This window comes from Neurospora hispaniola (genome assembly GCF_033458365.1).
Source record: "Neurospora hispaniola strain FGSC 10403 chromosome Unknown B0T23scaffold_7, whole genome shotgun sequence".
NCBI lineage: Eukaryota > Fungi > Ascomycota > Sordariomycetes > Sordariales > Sordariaceae > Neurospora > Neurospora hispaniola.
Genome location: NW_026944412.1, coordinates 1,915,408 through 1,939,773, shown reverse-complemented (window position 1 = coordinate 1,939,773; position 24,366 = coordinate 1,915,408). Strand labels below are relative to the sequence as shown.

General features: G+C 52.9%; 7 protein-coding genes across 7 annotated transcripts; 3 read left to right on the top strand and 4 right to left on the bottom strand.

Annotated features, from left to right (window-relative positions):
* Positions 1 to 3,745: 3,745 nt before the first annotated feature.
* B0T23DRAFT_407107 (SNF2 family N-terminal domain-containing protein) lies at positions 3,746 to 6,394 on the bottom strand (the record flags this gene model as incomplete). The annotated part of the gene is made up of 2 exons (XM_062839159.1): positions 3,746 to 5,922; positions 5,998 to 6,394. 2 exons carry the CDS (start codon positions 6,392 to 6,394, stop codon positions 3,746 to 3,748), a joined length of 2,574 nt encoding a protein of 857 aa, XP_062690031.1.
* Positions 6,395 to 7,869: 1,475 nt separating this feature from the next.
* On the top strand, positions 7,870 to 9,649 carry B0T23DRAFT_217387 (uncharacterized protein). The gene has a single exon (XM_062833670.1). The coding sequence runs from the start codon at positions 7,979 to 7,981 to the stop codon at positions 9,236 to 9,238; it is 1,260 nt and encodes a 419-aa protein (XP_062690030.1). The 5' UTR covers positions 7,870 to 7,978; the 3' UTR covers positions 9,239 to 9,649.
* Positions 9,650 to 9,788: 139 nt separating this feature from the next.
* B0T23DRAFT_364246 (mitochondrial DNA-directed RNA polymerase) lies at positions 9,789 to 14,935 on the bottom strand. Its single transcript, XM_062836336.1, has one exon. It carries the CDS (start codon positions 14,473 to 14,475, stop codon positions 10,225 to 10,227), a length of 4,251 nt encoding a protein of 1,416 aa, XP_062690029.1. The 5' UTR covers positions 14,476 to 14,935; the 3' UTR covers positions 9,789 to 10,224.
* A 620-nt stretch (positions 14,936 to 15,555) lies between these two features.
* B0T23DRAFT_217294 (uncharacterized protein) lies at positions 15,556 to 17,897 on the top strand. Its single transcript, XM_062833669.1, has one exon. It carries the CDS (start codon positions 15,694 to 15,696, stop codon positions 17,791 to 17,793), a length of 2,100 nt encoding a protein of 699 aa, XP_062690028.1. The 5' UTR covers positions 15,556 to 15,693; the 3' UTR covers positions 17,794 to 17,897.
* Positions 17,898 to 18,001: 104 nt separating this feature from the next.
* B0T23DRAFT_398568 (uncharacterized protein) lies at positions 18,002 to 19,354 on the bottom strand (the record flags this gene model as incomplete). Its single annotated transcript, XM_062838371.1, has 2 exons — positions 18,002 to 19,140; positions 19,234 to 19,354. The coding sequence occupies 2 exons, from the start codon at positions 19,352 to 19,354 to the stop codon at positions 18,002 to 18,004; spliced, it is 1,260 nt and encodes a 419-aa protein (XP_062690027.1).
* A 740-nt stretch (positions 19,355 to 20,094) lies between these two features.
* Positions 20,095 to 21,669, top strand: B0T23DRAFT_217274 (class I glutamine amidotransferase-like protein). The gene is made up of 2 exons (XM_062833667.1): positions 20,095 to 20,848; positions 21,028 to 21,669. Exons 1-2 carry the CDS (start codon positions 20,279 to 20,281, stop codon positions 21,313 to 21,315), a joined length of 858 nt encoding a protein of 285 aa, XP_062690026.1. The 5' UTR covers positions 20,095 to 20,278; the 3' UTR covers positions 21,316 to 21,669.
* Positions 21,583 to 24,141, bottom strand: B0T23DRAFT_217289 (G protein-coupled glucose receptor regulating Gpa2-domain-containing protein). The gene is made up of 2 exons (XM_062833668.1): positions 23,816 to 24,141; positions 21,583 to 23,758 (listed from the first exon to the last, which is right to left on the bottom strand). Exons 1-2 carry the CDS (start codon positions 24,043 to 24,045, stop codon positions 22,024 to 22,026), a joined length of 1,965 nt encoding a protein of 654 aa, XP_062690025.1. The 5' UTR covers positions 24,046 to 24,141; the 3' UTR covers positions 21,583 to 22,023.
* Positions 24,142 to 24,366: the final 225 nt, after the last annotated feature.

The window sequence follows — 24,366 nt, the reverse complement described above, 5'->3', positions numbered from 1 at the left end:
AGACGACATTCTATGGTAGGGCTCCGACTCCGATAGCTGACAATTGCTGGCCATCAGTTTCCTTCCACGGCAACCACCAACTTTTTTGGACTTGGGCATTTCCAGTAGGCGCCCCGACAGCCCGACAAGTCCTATCGCTCAGAAGGTTTCACTCGCTTACCTTGCGCCAGAAAATCTTGACCAAGTCTCGACTCTTCCGCCGACGCGGACATGTATCGATCCAACGGATCGCGCGGCATCTGCCTGCCGATTTTCCCGTCTTCACCCTTCTCGTTAAAACTCGGTTCCATCTTCTTTTTGCCGTCGGAGGAGGTCTCCGCAATCGCGTGGTGCTAGACGATCAGGTGCAAGCTTGCTTGATAACGTGGCCATCACGGTTGCAGTTCCTGCCGTGCAACCCTTTCTCTCGCGAGTACAGATACAACTGAATAGAATCCCTGAAACTACAATGTATGTCAGACCTGAGGATTGTACGCACAACATGGCATATGTGATAATGAATTTCGACACTTTAGTGTACCAAGAGCTTTACTATGTACTCGGGACCTATTTTTTTTAAGTGCACACAGTGTACGCACCAGAAACTGTTCGAAATTAGTATACAGTATTGTATAGTCGTGGCTGGGAATCAACTCAGCCAGTCAGATCATATGTACTCACAGGCGTATATGCATTTCCTGGAGTTTGTAATTGCAGGGGTTTCTACTGTACAAAGGTAGGTACATACCAACACCATGCACACGTTCGGCAGACCAACATCCCGGGGACGCAGCACGCGATTCCGCTTCCCCCGAACGGAGCCTCAAGCTTGGCTGGTCTTGTCTGTCTTGGCATATGTCTCGTCAAACAACACCAACCTCAACACTCCACGATCTTTCGATACCCCCAAAATCCCTTCTGCTACCCACGAGGACGTCTAAGTCAATATTCTCCGCGTATCCCCCAAAAGTCGAAATAGTCGCATGGCTTAGCGCTCAGATAAAGTTGCATGCCTGATCTGGGTCACCCTTCAACGTTGGGGGACCAGTCCCTGATGATCCCCTTTGACTGCGACTGTATGAAGTACCCGTTGGCGCTTTATTGACAGAAACAAAACAGCATCCGTCTCTAGCCGCGACCTCGGCTATGTGGGCTGTACGAGAAGTCTATATCAAGTCCTCCTGGCCCCCGGACAGGGTCCAACACCGGACATCTCGCAAACTCCCTCGGTCCGGGACTCATGCTTCACCGCCTGTAATACACATTACCACCGAGCCGACATCTTCACAACACCCAAATCCCCAAGAAGCTCACTATTCTAGGTATACGTACACCGTCCAACGCTCTACGAGGTACGTACTGGTATCGGAACTCACCAGAACCTCGGGCCGGCACACAAGACCCGGTCCTGGTCTGCCCAGCCCGTGTCCTGGCCCTGTGGGTGCAGTTCACATCTCTCCAGGTGAATGATGGTTCTCTGTCAAAAGACGACCAGGACGAGAAGTGTTGGCAAATCTTGACTCAGGTTGGCACTATTTTTTTGCTTACACTAAACCGCTCCACAGTGGGACGCATGTTGCGACGTCCTGAACGTCGCCGGTCAGCCGTCGTCGACGACAACCCCGGAATTTCGTCGCTTTAGTTTCTTTTACGTTAGGTGGGGGTCATATGGAGTCCCCTAACGGAGAACTTTTCCCCAGTCTAACCCCCAATCCCCAGTCATCCCCCCCCCATTTCCCCATGGAGAGAACCGCAAAACGGGTTAGGGATCCCAAACCTGCTGTGGAGTCCGTGGAGTCCGTGGGGGTTGGCGATGACAATTCTGTATCCACTTTCCCCGACTCAGTCCAACCCACCACTTACCACCCGTACCAGCACGCCGGCTTTTCCCATCACAACTCCACTAACCAGCTATGTAACATTCCCCGGACCCCCCCAGACAAAAGAAGTTTGGAACAAATGGAAACCGCCATTGACGATTCAGGGCCCCCGATGGAAAATCTGTAACGTCAAGTGACCTTGATGATGATGGGCCGATGGAGCCATCTTGTTGGGTTGGGTTCGGGTTCGGGTTCGGGGGATTGTTATGTACGCAGTACTACGATGCGGGAGCCGGTAAGGTTCGCAGGCTCGCTGTTCGCTTTCGAAAGCCGATATTACCCGTTATTTCCGACTGCGAGATGGCTCTTCACGAAGGTAGGGGTCTCCGTAGTTGTATGAAGATGATGATACCTTTGCAAGCTCGTCTATGGCTGCTAAAAGAAGAGAAACCTGAGACCTTGCGCCCCTATCAGGTATGCTTGAAAGTCCTCAGATCCTCTTGGCGTGTATGAGCAAATTCTTTGTAGGTGTAGATGAACGTGACGCGGAACACACAGATAAACAGTTGAGGAAACTACAAAGGCCTCAGGTTTCTTTGGTCCCCTTCCTGTTTGTTTACAAGTTTTTCATTTTAGCTCAGGGGTTGGTGGAGCGGACGAGACCATGGAACTCAGATTGCCCATGACAGCTTTTCCATGCCTACGCTATGGGCATTTTTCAATGGATTGTTGGAGAGGGAAGAAATAAAAGAAAAGAGAATAACATCAAGGTTTTGACAGTTCAAAGTTCATTTTCAATTGGCTGATAGACCACCTGGCACTCTGCGATGGACATAAAAAGTGGTGAGGATTCGAGCGGCCTCACTCCCAGGGATATCTACCCTTTGGACTCAACCCTGTTGCCCGGGTTACTCGTTTCAACTCCGTCAGCGTGGTCCCTCATTCTTCTCAGCTTCAAACTCAATACTTCACCGCCGTTTGTTGGAGCGACTTTTCCACTTTTGAGCTGTTCACCTAAAGGCTGAAGCTCCACTCGCTTTCAAACCTGGTTCCTTTTTATGTCCTCTTTTTTTTCCCCTCGTTGCATCATAGTAACGGGATGGATGGGAGAAATTCGCGCTTTACAAGAAGGGATAGGCGGTGTCGCCGTCTACTTTACCATAAAAAAGATTACGTAGGCCGGTAAACATCAATATAATCCAGCAGTGCATACTGCGTCTTGATATTTCTTCACGGCATACAATTAAACATGCCACGCTTTCAAAGACCTTATGCTCTAATTACTTCAACGTCAATACGTCCACTCGTGCCTCGGAGAAAAAAAACAGGCAGCACTCAAGTAACTTGAGAACGGTTTGTTATCTTTCTGTAGCTTAGGCCCGAACTCTTTTCTCCTTGGGTGTCTTAGGCAGGCAGGAGGTTATTTCCATCCCCCCCCCCCCCCCCCAAAAGAATGTAGCTGAGTGCTTCCTTGAACCTTTGGGTAGTGGGGGGAGAATGACTTCGACAGAAAATGGTCGATGATCGATGATGGTGGCAATTGGGTTGTGTTAACTTTTGTCTCCTTTCCTCTTTTGCTCGGTGCACTTCCTCTGGTTTTTTTTTTTTTTTTTTTTTTTTTTTTTCTTAATTCCTCGCACTGAATCCTACTTCATGGTTCAGCTTCCTCTCTTTGCCGCCTACCTGCAAACGTTTACCCCTTCATGTTCGCATATCCGTTTATACACAGATATACAGGTGTCTGTACCATCCTAGCGATCATCAATGTTCTCTTCACTTGTCTCTCTCTCTCCTGTGTATCCTCCTTCTCCTCCTTGAGTTTAGACACCATTAAAGGGGTGGAGCAATCATAGGGTTAACCGCGCGACACGCTAACATAATTCTTCTCATGGATATATTCAACTGTGATTTATTCCAAGGCGTGATGGGCAATCAGGAGCACCAAATCACCTCTTTTTCTTCTCACCCGCCGTTCTAATCCCCTCCGCCTGCGTCTCAATAACCTTCCACCCATCCGCATTGCCCTCACCCTTCGCCGCGCTCGCATATGCCTCATCACTCCGGTCACACAACACCCGCAGATCTTCTTCGCTCAGAATCTCCTTGTCGCCGCTGAACTTGTACACCTGCCCATCTTTCAGCAGCAGCGCACGCAGCGTCTCCCGATCCAGTCCCTCCTCGCGCAGGTCCAGCTTCTGGCCCATAGTCTTGAACCCGCCCTTCTTGATGACCAGCTTTTCGAGCCGGCGCTTGGCGTCCGCACTCATAAGCAGCTCCTCCTCCACTGTGCCCTTGGTGGCCAGCCGGTACACTACCACGGGCCGCGTTTGTCCGATACGGTGACACCGATCCTGCGCCTGCAGGTCCTGCTGCGGGTTCCAGTCGCTGTCGAACAGGATAACCGTGTCGGCGCTGGCAAGGTTAATACCCTGCCCACCGGCGCGGGTAGACAGCAGGAAGATCTTGACGTCCGGATCCGTGTTGAACTGCTCGATCTGCGCTCGTCGGTCGTCCTGGGCGACGCCTCCGTCGATGCGGCAGACGTCCCATGAACGTAGCTCGCGGCAGTATTCCTCGAGGATGTCCAGCTGAGTCTTGAATTGGGAGAAAATGAGGATCTTGTGGCCCCGCTCAAAGAGGGCGGGGAGGAGCCGGTCCAGCAAGAGCATCTTGCCGGAGGCGGTGACAATGCTCTCGTCGATGGGCTGGTCCGAGTTGGACCAGGGATTGTAGAAGTTGTGCGGACTGTTGCAGACGAGGCGGAGCTGCATAAGTGGGTTTCCGAGCTTCTTGTTGGAAATTTCCTTCTTGGCTAGATCAAGAGTTTGGGCGCGCTTAATCTCCTCGGCGTCGAGGTCAACTTCCATGTCTTGTACATCGTCCTCCACGACCTCTTTGACCAGCTTCTTCTCGAACTCATCGTCATCGAGGAGTTCCTCGTCAGAGTCTGCTTCTTTGTACGACCGCCTTCCTCGCCGACTCCGGCTCCGAGTGCTCATGGGCGTAGACTGTCTGCTTGATTTTGCGCTCTTTGGTGCCGGAGTCTCTACAACCGGTGCGGCCTTCCTCTTTGTGCCTGTTGTGGTGGATTTGACTGGTGTTGTCTCTTCCGCAGGAGGTTCGGACACAGAAAGAGCCTTGCGCGGACGACCTCGTGTCCGTTTGCCCATCATTAGTGCAAAAGCATCCTTGGCTAGCGGACTTGATTCCTTTTCCTGGAGAGTAAGTGCGCTGGTCTTGGTCGTGAAGCTTCCTGAGTCGCTGAGACTATCAGACTCCATCTTCACGCTGTTTGCCTTGGAAGAGCGAGAGGTACTCCTTGGTGATGATGCGGTGCTGGCTGTGGCTCCAGTAAGGCGCTCGACTACTTTACTCTCCAGATATGATCGGGTATCGATGTGTTTATCGTTGATGACGTTGTACAAATCGGTTTGCTCCTTTGTCATGGGCGCATACAAGACATATTCGCGCTTCTTTGGTAAGTATTTGGCGACATCAGATTTTACTCGCCGCAAAAGTAAGGGCTGAAGGACCACGTGCATCTTCTTGACAAGCTCCTGCTTGGTCTTGTCGGCAATGAACTCTTCAGTTCCTTCCTCATCTTCAAGGTCGCTGAAATCGAACCAACTTTCGAAGGCCTCCCAATCTCTAAAGATCTTTGGTAAGAGGAAGTTTAGAAGTGACCAAAGCTCCTTCAGATTGTTCTGTAATGGGGTGCCGGTCATGAGAATGCGAGTGGCTGAAGTGAATGTCTTGAGTTCCCTGAACAGTTTTGAATTGAAGTTCTTCATGCGGTGACCCTCATCGATAATGATAAACTCCCAGTTGATCTTGGAGAGATTGGCTCGGTCCTTGAGGACCATCTCGTAGCTTGTACAGACGACAGGAAACTTTTCGGTCGGTCTGCCGCCGTGAAGATGGTGCATGAGCTTGGTTCTGAAGATATCCTGACGCTCTTGAGGGGTGCCATGATACATGACAACCGGGATGGAGGGCACCCAACGATGGAATTCATCGATCCAATTAGACAAGGTGCTGAGAGGAGCAACTATCAGGTGAGGCCCCAAGTAGTTCTCCTGCTCACGTAACAGCGCTATTAGGGAAATCGTTTGGACAGTTTTGCCTGTAGTGTGATAGAGATGCAGCCGTTAGCCCAGACCAGTACCAGCTTTAGGAAAAGAATTGACGCTCAACATACCCAAACCCATTTCGTCAGCCAGGATGCCAGACATGCCCTGGACGCAAATCTCATACATCCATGTCAGTCCCTCCAGTTGGTAGTCTCTCATGGTACCGCCGACAACGCATTTGGGCTGTTTTGCCATGGTCAACTCATGTTCACCAAGAATCTTTCCATCCAGACCAGTTCCCACACGACCAAGAACCTTTGTCTTGTTAGTCAGGATGCTGCTGAAAGCTGCACTCTGAGCAAGAAGCCGATCAAGATCCTTTGCCTTTGCATCGCGCTCCTCTTTGCTCAGGACCTTCTTCTTCCACTTCTTTTTGCGCTTTTCCTCTGCCTTTTCGTTTTCAACGCGAGCCTTTTCCTCTTCCTCGGCGAGCCTTTGCTCGGCGCGCAACTTTGTGTAGCTCATTTTTGAGTCGTCCATGTCTTCTTGCTGTCGGGCTAGTGGCTCTTCAGGTGGAGGAGACGAAGGGACGCTATCAGGCAGTCGGGACGGAGCGCGTGAGCTACCAGATCCGCGACCGGACGCCGAGGATGAAGATGTCGACCGCATGGTTCAAGGGTGCTTGTCGGGCGTGTACCTTGATGGCCGAGCGGGTTTTCTGCTGACTTGACAATGGTCGAAATCTGTGGACAAAAAAAAAAAAAGATTTCAAGTCCAGCAAAAATCAAGAGGGAACAAGAGACGCAAACGTTTTTTGTGACACACAGTGGAAAAGCAAAAATAGTTTCCGATCTTTGTTTCTGTTCGTTTTTCGCCACACACAAAGGAACAAACGACAGGGAGATCAAGAGCGTCGAGGATTGAAGCAAGGGATGAGAAGGTGGATTTGCCAATGGGTACAAGGCAAAGGCAAGCACATTTGACGGATAATTCAGAGAAGAACCATCGGCGCCATATGGTTTGAGATTGCGGCGGGAAAACTGAATTTGGAGGGCAATTGGCGATGGAAGGGGCCGAGGCGAAGTGATTTGTCAATTACGAAAACGCGACGATCTACGCGACGGGGGAGACACAAGGCCATCGTAACGCGAGACTGGCTGCCACGACGTCACGAGGTCCAGGCAGCCACCGAGTGCACGAGCCATCGAGTCGCTCTCATCGCTGAGAGTATGTATGTAGATACAGTGAACAATAAGTGTTGTCAAGCATAAGTAAATGACTGAAAAGATATGCTGTGGCGTGGAAGGCTGAAGCCCAATATGTGATGTTGATGTTGAGCCATTACATATGTTACAATCAAAGCTGCGATACAGACGGCTTCCATGATTTACACAGAGCTTGACAGATGTGATGGTATGCACTTTTGGCATAAGCGTTTAGGACATGCACAGAATCTTGCCTCAAGCTTGCCACAGCACGGGCCGGCATGTCGGTGATCGATGTCCAGGCAGGTCCAGACAATGGGGAAGGGACTGTCCGTGCTCTTTTTCCTGTTCAAGCAAAAAACTGGTCCGCGTTCACTGTTCACAAATTGTTAGTCTAGAGGTACCTACAGAAGTGCCTCCAGAACCCAGTCTTCGATTCGTCTTCTGACTTTCCGGGCTTGCCGATATAGAAAAGTGTAAAGACTTTTGCATACATAGATTCAAAATTAACATTCAATATCATCCAAACACGTTTGTACATAGGTAGCCAGCTGAGTCGCGAAGTTTACACTATAATCGAGGAAAGTGGTCGATGGACTGTGATTGCTTGGTGCACGGACATTGTCTGGACCTGGATAACGACCCCCTGCACGTCGCAGAGCTGCCCCTCGTCCCATCCGATTTGACTCAACTCCATCGAGAAAGTGGCCTGCCCCGCAATTGGGAATTGAGATTCAAAATTGTTGTCCAGACATACACAGTACGACTATAATAAACACTCCAGTACCGGGAGTCAACGTCCTTCAAGCTGTTCCCCCTCCGGTTTGCTCGTCCCGCTCTTCGCAGCGTCTTCTCGCGACAGTTCGTCTCGCCGACTTCCATCTCGCTGTCCAACTCGCGCATCATGGCCGCCCTCGACACCTACAAGTACACTCCCGCCGAGGAGAAAGAGATCCAGCAATGGATCCAGAAGGCCGACACCATCAAGGCCTCGGACGATAAGCAGTCCGTCCTGGACGCCCTCAACGCCGACCTCGCGACCCGCACCACCGTCCTCGGCACCAAGCCCTCCAAGGCTGACATCGCCATCTACGAGGCCGTCGCACCCCTCGTCAAGGCTTGGTCGCCCGAGGAGCGCACCGGCCAGCAGGGCCGCCCCAACATTGTGCGCCTCGTCGACTTTGTCCAGAACAGCCCTCTCTTCGGCCTCAACGTTGCCGACGCCGACAAGATCGCCATTGATGCCGACGAGATCCTCTACGTCAAGCCTCCCGTCGACGCCAAGGCCGAGAAGGAGCGCCTGAAGAAGGAGAAGGCCGCTGCTGCTGCCGCCGCCGCCCAGGGCGCCGCCTCTGCCGTTCAGGGCGCTGCCGCCACTGTTGTCGACCGGACCAAGGAGGCTGTTGCCGCCGTTGTCGAGAAGGCCGTCGAGGTCAAGGACCAGGTCGTCCAGGCCGCCACCGACGCCGCCCCCGCCGCCGCCGCTCCCAAGAAGGAGAAGAAGGAGAAGAAGGTCAACGAGAACCGCCGCCCCAAGGCCACTCCTCCTCCCCCCGCGCCCCTCTCCCCCGGTCTTATCGACCTCCGCGTCGGCCACATCCTCAAGGCCATCAAGCACCCCGAAGCCGACTCGCTCTTCGTCTCCACCATTGCCGTCGGCGATGCGCCCGGTACCGAGGATACCGCCGAGTACGAGGGCCAGGTGTGCCGCACCGTTTGCTCCGGCCTCAACGGGCTCGTCCCTCTCGAGGAGATGCAGGGCCGCAAGGTCGTCGTCGTTTGCAACCTCAAGCCCGTCAAGATGCGCGGCATCAAGTCGTGCGCCATGGTGCTCGCTGCCTCGCCCAAGCCCCAGGAGGGTGTCGAGGACGACCACAAGGGCCCCGTCGAGCTCGTCAACCCTCCCGCTGACGCCAAGGCTGGCGAGAAGGTTTACTTTGAGGGCTTCAATGCCGAGCCCGAGAAGGTGCTCAACCCTAAGAAGAAGATCTGGGAAACTTTCCAGCCCGGCTTCACCACCACCGGTGCCCTTGAGGTGGCCTTCGATGTCGATGTGTGCAAGGATGTTAAGGATTTGGAGGGCAAGAGCGGCATTGCTAAGCTAGTGACCGCCAGCGGTGGTGTCTGCACTGTTCCTACCTTGGCTGGCGCCCAGGTTAGGTAAAAGTTGTTATGAGGCGTTTGAAAAAAAAAAAAAAAATAGCTTTTGATGAGAGAATCGAATGAATGAATGAAAAGTTCCCGGCATAATATAATCTTTCACCTTGCCATCTGAAAACTTGGTCCTCATTTCCACTCTTAACAGAAAAAAACTGTCTCCAACATTGTGACATCTACGGGCTCCCGAGAGCCAGAGAGATCAGCTAACCAACTAGGTGGGGATTGAGCATTCCAAGATGAAAGTCCTGGGATATGCAGAGATGTAAATAATAACATACATATCTATCTTCCGCTATAGCGTCAACAAAAAAAATCCACCAACAGGTAATTCTGCCACCATACGAAAAGTCAGCCGAATTCAGCATCCACGTATCTTTGCTGTCCGACTACGCCGTCGGTGTTGGTGACGAAGCCGTGTCCGACATGTGTTACTGGGTGTGTGGTGTCGACGGGGTGTGAAGGGAGTGGGAATGGGAGTGACAGTGGGAATAGAACGAGGGAGGAGGTTTTCAAAGATGATAAGGTTTGTTGCGGAGGTGGTAAGGGGCGTTAAAGGGGAATTACTGTGAATTGATGTGATTTGAATATCGATCCACCGCTATGCCAAATACATATACCCGAGTCGTAGATACGTAGTCGGTGTGCATCATATAATCCGGATACCATGAGAAGAGTTGTTATGATATGCTCAAAAAACCAATCAATGTTAACGATAGTGATCTACACAAGAAGCCAACTTCCCCCATCAACCACTCTGTATCCATCCTCCTTTACATATCCGGCCCAGTTTATTTTCTCTTCGCCAACGCCCAAAATGCCACCAACATCATATGCGTCAAGATCTATTTACAGAAGGTACTCCAGAACGCCAGCCCATGGATCGCTTTTGGATATCGAACATCTTCCTCCCTTGCTCCAGAGACCTCCGCTCTCTCTCTATATATATACACCAGGACTGATAGGAGACAGGCATTACTTCAACCCTCAGGTTTAGGAGAAGAAGTACGTGCTGTCTTTCAAAGACCGGACATCGAAGTCACCCTTCTCCGGAATTGGTGGGAAGACCAATGGAAGCCAGATGTCAAGATAGTGCTTCTGCTTGCCACCAGATGCGATCGAGGCCTTGGCGCGCTTTTGTGAGAGGGCGAAGTGGTTGGTGTTCCGCAGTTCGTCAAGCCCCGAACCGCCATCCATGTCCCTAGGCTCGTCGGCCAGCATCTCATCTTCGTGCATCCCATCCTCGTGCTCGACGGCCTCCTCACTGCCATCTACTTCTCCCTCCTCATCCATTTCCCGTCCTCTGCGAACCTTCTTCTCATCAACACCCGCGAGGTTGCCAATAGTAACCTCTTTCAGGTCCTCGGGGACGGTGAGATCCTCAGCGCTGGAATACAGTTCGTAGAGACTGGCCGGCGAGATTATCTTCTTGCCCCTCTCGACGTCTTCGGGGTTTGATGAGCGAAGAAGCTCTTGGCGTTCCTTCTCCAAAAGCAGCTCCTTCCTAGGGCCGAGCTTATTTCTGACGCGCCACCGCTGGATCTCCTGGGCCACCTTTGTGCCCGTCTCAATCTTTGCGAGGTAAAGCGAGTTCTTGTACCGAGCCTGGAACTCGGCAGCTAACCGGCCAATGACATCCTCACTGTGGATTCGAATGAAAGCATCGCGAAGGACGGCATTCATGGAGTCTACATCAGAAGCATGAGTCCAGAACGAGTCATGGACAGCGGCAAAGGTAAGTCCCAGTTCGTCGCAGTGTAGCGCTGACAGAATCATGTGACTGGCATCAAGCGAGTGAATGAAGTTGGGCGGGAAAGCCTGTAGCTGTTTCCTCCTGTTGACGGGATCGGACCTCTCTGGGATCGTCATGACAAGATCCTGCATGCAGGTCGAGACAGTCTTGGTCCCGTGCTTCCTGTATGGCTGAACGACCGGCATCCGCAAGGGTGTTGTCCAGATGATGGTTGACTGGAAATTGTTGAGGATCTCGTCATTTTTGTGGGCAGAGGACTTTCTGGGGTTCCCGGCGAGCGTTATATTCTCACCGCTTGCTGTGCCATCTCCATGAGGAGACCGTTCTGACCTCTCAAACTCATCCAGCTGCTCGGGCGTCAAGGCGCGGCAGACACGTCCACCAATCTCTCCAAGCCAGTTCTGGATGTCGTGAGCGCCCTTGAACATGGTGGACATTGCCCTGAAAATATGCTGTGTCACATACGAGGCTAGGAGAGCGGCTTCGATGCCCGACTCAGCCGTGATGTTTGGGTATGCCGCCTCGATTTGCTTTAGGACCTGTTTCCTTGCGCCAACATATGTCACGCCGTATACATTGGTCATGACCGTTTGCTTCACCACCTTGCGTGTGATCTTCCCATGCATGGCCTTGGCAAACTCATTATCCTTGGCAAGATCGTCCTCAATACCTTTAATGACCAGCTTGGCAACAGCCGAGTACACATCGGCAGGACGGTCTCCGGGAACCAGGTTGACTTGCTGTGCACCCCACGTATCACCACCGAGAGCGGCGTAATGCTGCAGTCCGTTGCAGGTTCCGTCTTGGTGTATTGGGAGATGAGATACATATTTTGTGGGATCCTCCAACTCAAGTGCTGCCGCGAGCTCAAAGCACGTAGCAAGGCATTGCCATGGGTCCTCGGCCTGCAACCACCACTGGTTTCCGTTCAACGGGTTATTTACCGAGTCACGAATGTTCTCGATATTTTCATCGGCAAAGTCTTGACGTTCCTGCAGACTAGCCTTGTCGAAGCCGTAAACGTTGGCCAGGTGAACCTTGAGCCAGCGCAAGCCGCTCTCTCCCAAAGGCTTACCCTTGGCGAAAAGCATCAAGCCACGGACATGGTCAGCCCCCATATGATTCAGATAAGGGGGAATAGGATAGGCACGTCCACGGAAATCAACATTGTGTGGGAAGTAGAATGTCTGATCTCGGTATGCCCTGGCGATCTCAAGCTGGAAGTTCATGAAGCATCGCTGCGAATGCAAACCCGATCTCTCGTTTTCGATGACCTTGATCTCCTTGAGCCACGCACGCTTGACCGTCGGGTCTTCGGTGGATGCCGGCTCGGGGGGTAGGTCAAAGATGGGGTCAAGAGGAGGGATGTTTGCGACCTGCTTGCCCGAATTCCAGACGTCCAGCATGACCTTGAAGACTGGAGAGTTGATCTTCCAACCTGTCTTGCCCAAGACATCGAGGCCTTTGAAGACCTGATCCATATCACCGCGAGCAATTGCAGCCTCGGTGTAGAGTCTCTGCTCCCTCTCACCGTTCTTCAACCGAAGTACAGGTGTCTTGGTCTCGAGATAGGCACCCTTCTCAAAGGATACCCAGGGATCCGGCGGGGTGACCATGGGAAGATGGCGAGCAAGAAAGTCCGGCACGGGTTCCCGAACCAATAGCTCGACGACGGCCTTGTTGGGAATGATGGTTCCGATCTTCTTGCCTTTCCTTAGTTGCATGACGTGGGAGAAAGCGGGCTGGTTCTGCGTGATAAGGGTTTTGGTCACAGGATCCTCGCGGACAAGCGTGATCTTTGCCGTGTCAAGAAGGGCGGACAAAAGAGCGGCGCCGACCTTTGTGCGAATCGTAGTCGTCCAGGCCTCGTCGTCCATCTCAACGGCGACGTTGTTCGAGTCGGTCATATCACTGGAGCCGGCAGAAGCAGTCGAGTTCTTGAATCGCAGAACCGAGCGGGGGTTGTGCTGTTTGGACTTGGCCTTTCGGAGGTTGTGCTTGCTGATCAGGGCTTCAGCCTTTTGTACCCTGATGTCCTCCTCGGCGAATTTGGCAATGTGAGTGATGAGAGATGCGATCGTGGAGCCCTTGTGGGCACCGCCCATGGCGAGCGAGCTGAGTGTACTGATGATGGTGACCGCAGCCAGGCGCTCAGGGTTGGATTGCCTTATAAAGGGGCCGTAAATGCAGCGGTCCAGGTCATCCTTGTTTTTCTTGCTCACCATCTCAGACTTTTCCACCTCCACAAGCATCGTGCGCAGACGAGTTTCAAGATCTTTCTGCCACTGGTAGAGCCTCGAATTGAGTGATGGAGTATCGAGGGATGTGTTTAGGCCCATTTTTTGAAGCGACTCGTTCTCCTCTCGCCAGCGTGCCAGGGATGCGTCAACGCAGTCCTTTTCCAACTTGGACTGGATCTCCCTCTGCTGGGAAATAGGCAATGTCGAGATGTCGAAACCGTCCGGTATGTCCTTGAACATGCTGACTGTTCGCTTGACGAACTGCAGACCGAAACCCTTTTGAGGAGTACCAAGAACTTCGGGGATTGCAGAAGGTTCGCTTGAAGTGAGCAAGGGCTCGATTGAAACCTTCGATTGGTCGATAGATGTGTCCTGTTGCTGTTGTTGCTCCTGTTGCTGCTGCTGTTGCTGCTGTTGCTGCGCAAAGGTATCGGGATCCACGTTGTCGGGCATGTTGTACTTTGGGCACAGCTCAGCAACCTTTGTTAATTCCTCGTATGTCAAGATTTCGGTGTTGAAGACGGTCTCGAGGGCGGTTTGTGTGGGAAGCAGGCTGAGATATCTCGTAACGTAACGCTGCATTGTCTCTGCATCTGTGGAGGTGAGAGATGCCTTGAGAAGCAAGGCAACGGTCTCACCGCCAACAGGAAGCTCTCTGCCGTCGCTAACCATAGTCTCAAAGGCCTTGTGGATGTCATCGGCCTTGTCTACATCAGGCTCTTGCAGGAGCTGAGAAACCTTGGCATCGAGATACTGGTTGAAGAGATCCAAATAGTCGGCTGGTGGCACAACGTCCAGGTTGGCAAGCCGCTTAAGAACCTGAGCAGCTCGCTCAAGACGTCCAACTTGAAGACAGGCCTCGAAAACCAAGAACATCTCGTTGACGTCTCCGGGAATGCCATGGTAGTTCACGCGCTGCTTTGCATAGACCTTGGTATGATCCCGAACCGTCAAAGGGGCCTGCGGCGAGAAGGATCGCAGTTCGTATAGGGGCGTTGTCGCAGTCTGGGCGGGTTCGTCTAGTACAGTGGCGAGATGGCGCTCGAAGCCAACGGTCGCCCGGGGTGCGGGCTGTCTCTTGAGTGGGCTCGGTTGCTGGGTCGTGATGGTGGACAACAGCCTAGGGGTGACAGCCAACGAGCCCCGAATACCCAGAGAAGGCGGGCATCTGGGGAGGACTCTGCGGGAGCCGGCCGAGACGAGGCGGTTGAGGTGGGGGGTTCGGGTGGCCGAAGCCGTTCGGGGAAGCATCTTATAAAGATGTCGAGGGTATCGAGGGTGTCGAGATAGTGAAACAGGGCTCAGCAGAGCGAGCGGGAGGGTGTGTTGAGGGCGATGTAGATAGATGGTCGTATCGGGATTAATAACACATTGGACAAGAAAGATGGGGATAGGAAGTAGTGCAAGTCGTTTGAGCAAAGACTATCGAATATTGTACAAGAGGGGAAGAAACAACACGACCCAGCAGTGCAATGCGACAAATGAATGCGATTGCAGTGTGGGTGGTGATGGCGGCGATGGTGGTGGTGATGTCTCTCCGCTCGAAATGCCGTGTATACAAGACGGGATAATGGAAGAAGTTCGTAGCGAGGAAACAACCGGCCGTGTGTGTGCTGTGTTTCTTGCCGACTGCCCTGGACTGATCTTCCTTGCTTCCGCTTCCTTCTCTGTCTGGAAGTGCAGGTGAGGTGAGGTGAGGTGAGGTGAGGTGTGCAGTGCAGGAAGTGGCAGACTCGGGTGGTCTGGTGGTAAAAGATACCTCGAGAGGTTGATAAGCTGCGGCGCGATAGGATTTGTGATGGGGACCCTCCCCAAATTTTTTGATACAGCCCGAGCCACCGAAGCCGATGGCCACCTCCTCTTGGCGTGTCTACACTACAAGTGGTAAGGTCGTCCCATTATGCCCCACCCATCCTGGATCTTGGTCTGTGCATCTGCTTAACAATGGCCTTGGAGGAAAATTCAATCTGAATCACGCTTCGTGCTGATTGGCCCATCTGACTTTTCACTTACACGGCCGACGGTCCACCCCGCCATCCGACCCACCTCTTCCGCCTCGACCCTGAGCGTTGCGCCAATTGGACATGAGCTCAGAACTGAAGCACGAAGACGAGGAAGAGAGCACGGTCTCCACCCAGTCTGGGCGGCCAGAACACTGCTTGATCGATTCATTGGAACTTCCATCCCACACTGACGACACTGTAGTCGAGTCCCGTCGAGTGGTACCTATCTCTATCCACTAGTGTACAACTCGTGACGTTCGTTATCAGTTGGTACACTACATACCTCCAAGTATACGCCTTGTCTGAGCTCGAATACTCCGGGCCCAGTCCAGATCAACTCTGTCGCGACAACTTCTCTGTCGACCAAACCATCACACGACAGCTCCGAAAGAAAACCCGAGAGATTCCTGATTCGCAATCTGCGTCCGTAACACTCGACGGCCACCCCACGCGATTACTAGCAACCATGAGCGCGACTCCCGCTGTTCTCAGAGCTTCAGCCTGCTCAGCCTGCAGGTTCTCGGCTTTGCGGCTCTTCGTCAGCAGCTTCGCGACTCCCAGAGCTCCTCTTCCAGTAGCTCGGACCCGGGTTCTGTCCCCAACCGCCTCGTACTCAACCTTTCGACCCTCTCCTCGACTACTGGCCAGCCCGTCTAGCGAAGAACACGCAGAGCCTGCCGCTCAAGAGCAACCGAACAAGACCGAGGATACCCAAGCAGAGGCCAGCACAGAGACGAACAATGAAGGCGGCGCTGACGTGCCCTGGTATCTCCAAGTCGACGCTCCCACACACCCCACCCTTGTACACGAGCCGCCGCCGCTGCCAGACATTCCCGAAGGCTCTCCCAAGCTGATGGAGCCCTTGGTCAAGTTTGTATCCGATGAGCTGGGCATGGACGACCTCAAGCTTCTCGATCTCCGCGAAATCGACCCGCCACCTGCTCTGGGGCCCGAAGTGCTGATGCTCTTTGGCACTGCCCGCAGTGAGCGTCACTTGCACGTCTCTGCCGACCGCCTGGTACGCTGGCTGCGCAACCGTGGAGTCACGGCCAAGGCTGATGGCTTGCTGGGAAGGAATGAGTTGAAGACCAAGCTGAGGCGCAAGGCTCGCAAGGCGAAGCTTCTCGGTACCACGGGCCTTCCGAGCGGTGCTGACGACGGCATCACCACCGGCTGGATTTGCGTCAACCTTGGCACTCTTGGGTGGTCGGACATGGAAATGGAGTTCAAAGACGAGAAAGGTGTCACGAGCGGCTTTGGTGTGCCCCAAAGCGGGACCACACTTGTTGTGCAGTTGATGACGGAGACGCGGAGGGAGGAGCTGGCTCTGGAAAAGCTTTGGAGCGGTATCCTGCGGCGCAGTCTAGAGAGGCAGGACAAGATCGCAGGGAAGCTTCCTGAGGCCTCTTTCACCACTTCACCCGACACTGTATCGGGACAGAGTTTCTCCCCGTCACCCATTCGTTCAAGTGGACGGAACCGAAAGCGACCTGATCGCTTGTACTTTTCTACTTCGGCGCGACACCACGCAACGGCCGTCGACGTTTCTCAGACTGACTTGGCTACAGCAATGGCTGGATGGGAGTACAGCAACGCTAGTCCGTCTACTATCGACAACCTTTTGGCCCAGGATACCGAGTCCAAGGTTCAGCTTTTAACCCAGATGCAGGACTACCTCTTCAGCCTTCCCAGGGACCAGGCCCTTTCAGCAGTATCCCTTTGCGAAGACGGCTCCCCCAGCACCTTTATGCGCCTGTTCAACCGTGCCATCGAGAATTTGCCCTCCGCCCAGGCGTGGGAGGCCCGCCTTTGGCTCGAAAAGGCCGCACGTGCCCTTCAGCATCCCGATCACGATCTTGTCCGCCTAGGCGACCTCATCCAGGAAATGAAGCTCTCGGGAGCAGCCAATGTTTCGCGCGAAAAGTTTGTGGACCTCCTCCGGATGATATTTGCCATACCAGAGACGACTGACGCGGGCGTTCGCCAACAGGCTTCCCTTGCAATGGATGTAATCGACATGTTGTTTTCCCGCGGCGAAAAAGTGATCGAGTATGACGTGGTTGTGGCCGTGATCGAATCCCTCCTGCAGACCCGCGCCCGCCCACCCGAGGCGCGACGACTCCTCTCCCAGTTTGAGGACTTACTTGGTGAGGCCCAGATGGACTGTCCGACCGAAGACGAGATTATCAGGTTGCTCGACGTGTATGCCAATCACCGCGCCTGGGATAAGTTCTGGAACGTCTGGCGCATCTTCCCCAGGTATTGCGAGCGCAGGACCGAGCGCATGTACACCAAGGTTTACGAGCGCATTGCAGCGGAGGATCACCAGGGGATGGCCACTGACGCTCTGAGATGGTGCGTGGAGGAAATGTGGCATGAACAGCCGCCTGTGCGGGTTACGGCAGCTATGCTCAAGGCGCTTGAGGCGTGCATTCGCATTGCCGACCCGGAGGCGGAGTCATTGGCCAAGGACATCGATGACAGAATCTCAGACGCACAGTATATGGATCGCGAGTTTGTCAGACTATGGCTAACTTTACACGGGTCCGCTGCCTGGGGCGCATAAATAGAGGAGATGAATGTACGATAGCATGTGGATGTAAGCCTTATATGTATTATTAGTATGGCTCAGTTTCTCCTTGCACAACATTATCAGCCCACCTTCTTATCTGGCTGCCACGGAAATTTTTTTGTCCTCTTTTTTTACTTCAAAGTTGATATATCAGCTAGCCATCATTATCTCCTTCGATGATGTCCCACCACCTCACTCCCATTCAAAGCCTAGCCGCCTCCTTCATCGCATCCCTCAACATAGGCGCCACCTGCTTCCTACTCTTGTCCACCCGTCCCTGCGTCCAACACCTGACCCACTCGCCTTTTGCATCATCCGAATCCAACTTCCCACCGCCCCACGTCTGAAGCTGCAACCCCTCTTCCCCATGCTTCTCCACAAACCGCTTTACAACTTTGGCCGCCCGCTCGTTGAAAGCCCAGATGAGCAGCTCTCTGGTGAACTTCCCATCCGGATTTGACACCGTCATGACCGCCGCAATGTCCAGCTCCTGCTCTTTCGCCCAGGCCCGCAACGCCTCGGTGAACTCTTTTTGGTCTCCGATTTCCGTCAAGAGGTACTCGAGTCCCCTGACTACTGTGGAGATGCCCACCGCTAGTCCGCCGTCTTCCCACCGCTTGTAGTCCTTGCGCAAAATGTCGCGGTAGCTTAGCCCGGCAATCTCTTCCTTGAGAGAGGTGATGTGGTTGAAGTAGGCTGTCCTGTCATACCCTTGCCCTCCACCGGTGGCACTTGTCTTTTGCGATTGTGTCAAACGACCTTCCAAAAACTCCACAGCCCCCGTATCCCACCCCGTCGTCTTGTCCTTGCTCGTCAAATTCGTCGTGTCAATCAGTATCGGCGCCAGCGCCAAATGCGCCAAATGCGACTCCCACTCTTCCCGGCTGTTCGTAGTCCCCTCTTCACTTTCAAGTCGGCTTAGCTCCTCCCAAACAGGCTTGCAATATTCCACCACCAGACTCATGCAACTCCCGCTCTTCTCAATTATCCTCGGATTTACAGTCGGGGGAACAACGCCCTCGTCATCATGGTGGTCTATGCACCCTATTATCCTTTCTGGACCCCCAAACCCGCGCGCGGCGAGCGGGCCGGTGAGGCTGTTGTGGTCTACTAGTAGCCATTGAGTGTTTTCGGGGGTGACATTGTCGTCCCTGGGTAGCCCATCGAGGGTGATAAGGTCATTGGTGTGTAGACCAGCGGGCTTCAACACGGCGGTAAGCTCGGGTCGCAGGGCGAGGTCGGCTTGCGGGAGGTTGGAGAGCGGGATGTGTAGGGTCGGAGGTGTGGTGCGGTAGGTGCAGAAGTAGGCGAGGAGGATTGAGGAGCAGAGGGAGTCGAGGTCTGGGTTTGATGTAGAAAGTTGAGGTTAGTAAAGGTGACTGACTAGGACTTATGGGCAGTTTTCTATTCCCAATGTCATGTAGTTCTCGTTACCTGCTGATTCGTTTCCTATGACAAATACCAAAGGGTTTGGACGCTGCGCTGACGGTGCGAGAAGCGCCTTGCGAGCTGTTATAAGGAACTTGTTGAGGGAGACACGGGCTGCGGGCGCCATTGTTGTCTATCCCGGGCAGTCAAAGATAATATTTATGAGACAAAAGTAAGTCGCAAGACACGGCCTAAACTAAAGTCAAGTTTATGATCTGACAACTATAATCGATGTTCCTGCAGTGCACATGCCGCACGCGTTATACAGTCCTCAGGTACTGCAACTCCACGACGGGACAAGGGGCCGCCGCGGTTGAGGGACGGCGCGGCCTTGGCGGTGTCTCGGCCCCTCCCCGCCCGACTTTCCAGCCCCACCATCCGGGCGAGTGTTTACCGAACCCAAAGTGAACCCCAGTCATCGTCCTCCGAAAGCGGAGTCTGTTCTCGACCGGTCGGTCGTCGTATTGATAAGAACCCCGCCAGCAACGGTGAGAAGTTGGTCCTTCCACGCCTCGAGTCATGGCGCGCGGACATAGTCTGATTCTGCGAGTACCGGCCGGTTCCTTGAGTTGATGATCAAGTATTGTGATGGGAGTCAAGACTCGGTTCTTGTCGGCTGAAGATGAGTGGAATCTGAGGTTCCCAACAGAGGAAGACGGAACGTGCGTAGGCGAGCTTGTCATTGCGATTATACTGTAGATGTTGCGAATTACTTACGGGTGTGCAACGTCTTAATCAACACGTACATTGTTTCTCAGTCTATCTTCCCTTATCACTTACAATGTTTCAGCTTGTGACTCTCGTAAGCTTTTTATAACTTGCACTTTACTCCTTACGGCTGCTCACTCCAGTTTCATCGTATCATTGTCAACGACCCCTCCTCTTAAGCTGCTTAGTGACTCTCACTTGCCAAGTTGGCATTACCACTCTCTCTTCAACATCGATCACTTACTTCCTCCATAACCAATTCTCAACCACACCACCTACCTACCTCATCGCGGCAGCAACCTCCACCTCCTTCTTACCACCTCATTGTACCACCCTGATCACAATGTCTTCCCCCCTAACCCCACCCCCTCGCCCCATTCGCCTCGCCATCCTCGAAGCCGACACTCCAGTACCCGGCGCACACGCCCGCTACTCCGGCTACCGCGGCGTCTTCACGCACTTGTTCACCCGCGCCCTCGCCTCCTCCCCCCCTTCCTCTCAGGACGTTTCGCAAGACCAAAAACAACAACAGGGACAACAACACCCCTTATCCTCCTACCTAACCATCTCCGCCCACGACGTTGTCAACAACCTCTCCGACTACCCCTCCCTCTCCGACATCGACGCAATCCTCATCACGGGCTCCAAACACAGCGCTTACGAAAATGACCCATGGATTGTGAAATTGACCGAGTTCGTCAAAAAGGTTCTTACTGAGGCGGGTGACGGTGACTCGGACGGAAGCAAACAAGGGAAAAAGATCAAAGTCATCGGTGTCTGTTTCGGACACCAGATTATTGGGCGAGCGCTGGGGCAGGTGGTGGAGAGGAACGAGAAGGGGTGGGAGGTTAGTGTGACGCCCGTTGGGTTGACGGATGTGGGGAGGCGCTTGTTTGAGGGGAGGGAGGAGTTGGTAGGTTTCAGTTCCCTTTTCCTTTTTTTTTTTTTTTTTTTTTTTTTTTTTTTTTTTTTTTTGGAGTTTGGTTGGTGTCCCTATGATAAAAACCAAATGAAAAAAAAATATATATATATATAAAAAATTATATGTATATATAAAGGGCTGAGCGGTACTAACGACCGAAATTTATATAGAAAATCCAACAAATGCATCGTGATCACGTCGTGGGTGTTCCGGACGGAGCGCAACTCCTTGCTTCTACCGACGTGTGCGAGAACCAGGGGTTCGTTATTCCGGGGAGGGTGTTGACGGTGCAGGGCCACCCGGAGTTCACCACGGATATCATGGAGGAGGTGTTGGAATTGCGAAAGGCGACTGGCCTTTTCAACGAGGAACTGTTTGGAAGTGGTATGGAAAGAAACAAGGTGGATGATGGCGTGTTTATAGCCCAGGCCTTTTACAAGTTTCTGCTGCAGGATTGAGTGAGGGGGGCTGATGAATAGACTACTGCATTGACTTGCGTCCAGAATTTACCTAACGTCGCAAGGTACGGGCTTATGTCAAACACAGTAGAGGAGGAACGAACAATTGATGTTGATATGTTCGACTTTGCAGTCTTCTAGAGTATATTCTGTGTTTGGTGGGTATATACAGTATGCTAGGCGCTACGCAAAACTGGCCATGCTAAACATCTGCTTCATTTTTTAGATCAATGAACCCACCCACCTTTCTCCGCCTTACTTGTCCCTCCGTCCAGCCCTCTCTGTGCTGTGTTTGATACAAAGGAGAAAAAGAAAAAACAAAATCAAAGAGCAGCTGGAATATGAGAACGCCACAACACCAATCGAATATGCTTTCGATCCCATGTTTCAATGTAACGGCATGTGTCAAGGCTGACAGTCAAACCGGAAAATGACCAAGGTCCAAAAATACGCAAGCCGACCCAGGGGTATAATTTGTTAGCTCCCTTTACAACGACAACAAGACAGAAAGCCAAAACAACGCCAGGGCTTGAGTGAGAATAACAAAAGAAATGATACCAAAAAAAAAAAAGAAAAAAAAAAAGGAAAAAGAAGAAAACACTAAAAGCAATAATGGCCACATGTGGGTGTATCCAAAAGTAAAGAAGAAGAAAGGATAAAAAGGTGAAGAAGATTAGCAGGGTGGTAATCAACCGAGACTCGCGTCGATCAGTCTCCATTCAACCGGTAAAGCTGGGCCCAAAAATCATCATCCGCATCGTCGCGTAGTTCTTCATCGTCATCGATCATCCCATCGAGTAAATCGGCTGTATCCCACCACTCAACCGCTCCAGTCTTCCTCGTCGCAGCACCCCTAGCGCCACCAGCACCAGCTTCAACATCAGCACCCTCTTGGGTGACCTCGTGAACAGCGCGTCGGGCTCTCTCGTCCGCGATTTCCTGCTCCCGTCTTTTCCTCGCAAGCTGACTGTCATGGAACATTTCCTCTCTGGTCCTGCCCGCGAACCCGACATCTCTCCAGCTGCCACTGAACCGCATCCGTGCCCGTAGCGCAGTCCAAAAGTCCCCATGGGCATGTTTCCAGGGTTGCTCTCTCAGAGTAAAGAGCATGCAGTCGACCGTGCCCTGGATACCGAGGCTGACCATGCTCACAAACAATATCCACTGCGGGTCATTCGGAGTAATTTTGTCGTCGTAGCCTACATGGGAGAGGAAGGGAAATATCCAGACAATTATGTAGACGAGCGGGTAAGCAAACAGCGCATAGAGCTGACGGCGTGCCCTCTCGCGGTTGCGAGTAACGCCCGAGTCGCCACCAATTGAATCGGGCGATATCGTCATCGAGGAAGGTCGAGTGGTGGGAGGGGTGTTGGATGTTCGCGGAGGTCCCTTTCGAAGCATTGTGAGGATGTGGGTTAGGGTGAGATCGATGTGATATGTGCCTTGGTTCACAGTGTTGGTGGAGCTTGGCGGCAAGTCATGGCTGGCGTGGTTTCCATGCACTGTTGAGCATTCCGAAGGCACAGGCCTATGCCAATAGGAGCGTGGGCTGGCAGATGAGTTGTCAGAGCGGCTGGCCCTGGGTGGTCTCTCGGGAGAATGGACCGGGAGCGGTGGCGAGGGAAGTGGTTGCGACATAGAGTCATCCCAATCCTCCACCATCAAGCGTCCATTTTCCCAGGAGGATCGAGGTGGGACAAATCCGGGCCAATTCCAGTTCATCTTCGCTGGCCCGTGCTTTAATGACCGTCGTCCCTTGCTAACCGGCTGCTCTCCAGCTTCGTCCACATGCAATTCGAACTGAAGCGTGCTGATCGACGACAAAGACCTGTTGCGGTCCTTGATGGCAACATTCTGGTCGGCTGCAGATCCTCTTCGAGAGTTTGGTAGCGACGCGAGTAGTCCGTGTGATATCAGTCGAGGGGTAGGAGGCACATCGTCTGTGTCCCGGGAGTGCGGGTGGTTCATATTTCCCGAGCTTCTCCTTCCATAGTCCTCCAATCTGCTGCGAACGTAAAAGTAGACAAAGAGATAGATGGCCAGAATGCTGCAACAAATGATGTAGCGAGGAACCCAACTGAGGGCCCGTCGTGCCCAACTCTTGTCTGTACGAAGGTAGCAATAATGGCCAGCCTCCTGGTAGCCCGTGCCGTCCACAAAAGCCAAGCTTGCGAATAGCACGGGAAAGAAGCAGTAAGCTCCGTATGCCCAGTATCGGTAGCGATAGAGGCCGGTTCGCAGGCGTAAGATGGTCATCAGGAGATGGATGGCGATGAGCAGAACTGCGATGTCAGATGCCTCGATGCCTAGCGCGAGACCGAACCCGGCAATTTGGCAAAGGGCAGAGTTGGAGCGGAGAGGACCTCGGAGTAGGTGCACAATCGAGGGAATAACGAACCACACCGACTTGATCAAGTCACTCTGAATAAGCAACACTATCAGTCTGCGCGCATGGCGGTTAGTACTCGATCAGTTCATGAAACAGAGGTAGGTTGCTTACTCATGCCGAAACGTCTTCCTCATTTTCACGAACCAATAAAAGGTCGACAGACTCAAGATGAGACTGAGTGAAGCGAAGGTAAGTGATACAACCGCGAGGTCGTTTGTCAACCCGCGGTTCTGTTCTGGTTGCCCAAATCCATCCCGAATTTCAGCTCTGAGATCTCCGTGGTGGGTTCGCACCGTCGGGCTATTGAAGGCCGACTCCAAAATTGTACTGATGATAGCCATACCGTATGACTTGAAACTCTACTGGTATAGATCGGTAATGGGATATCGGCGGCGGCCAGCAAGGACGACGTCGTGTCTGTTGTTGTCTGGCCGACTTTGAGTCTAGCCTACGTTCACCAAGGCAGTCCATCGGTCCTCCGGTGCATCATGTAGAGGCCTGGGTTGGTGGAAGTCGGTAGAGTCGAAACCGACTCAAAGAACAACGTCGGCGCAACGGTGTGTATCAGTCGGATGTGGAAGGTAAGAAGCCGGCGGGAGGTTGAAGCTGGATAGACAAGGAAAGAAGTCCGGAAGGAGGAAGCCGGAGAGGTGAGTCCAAGT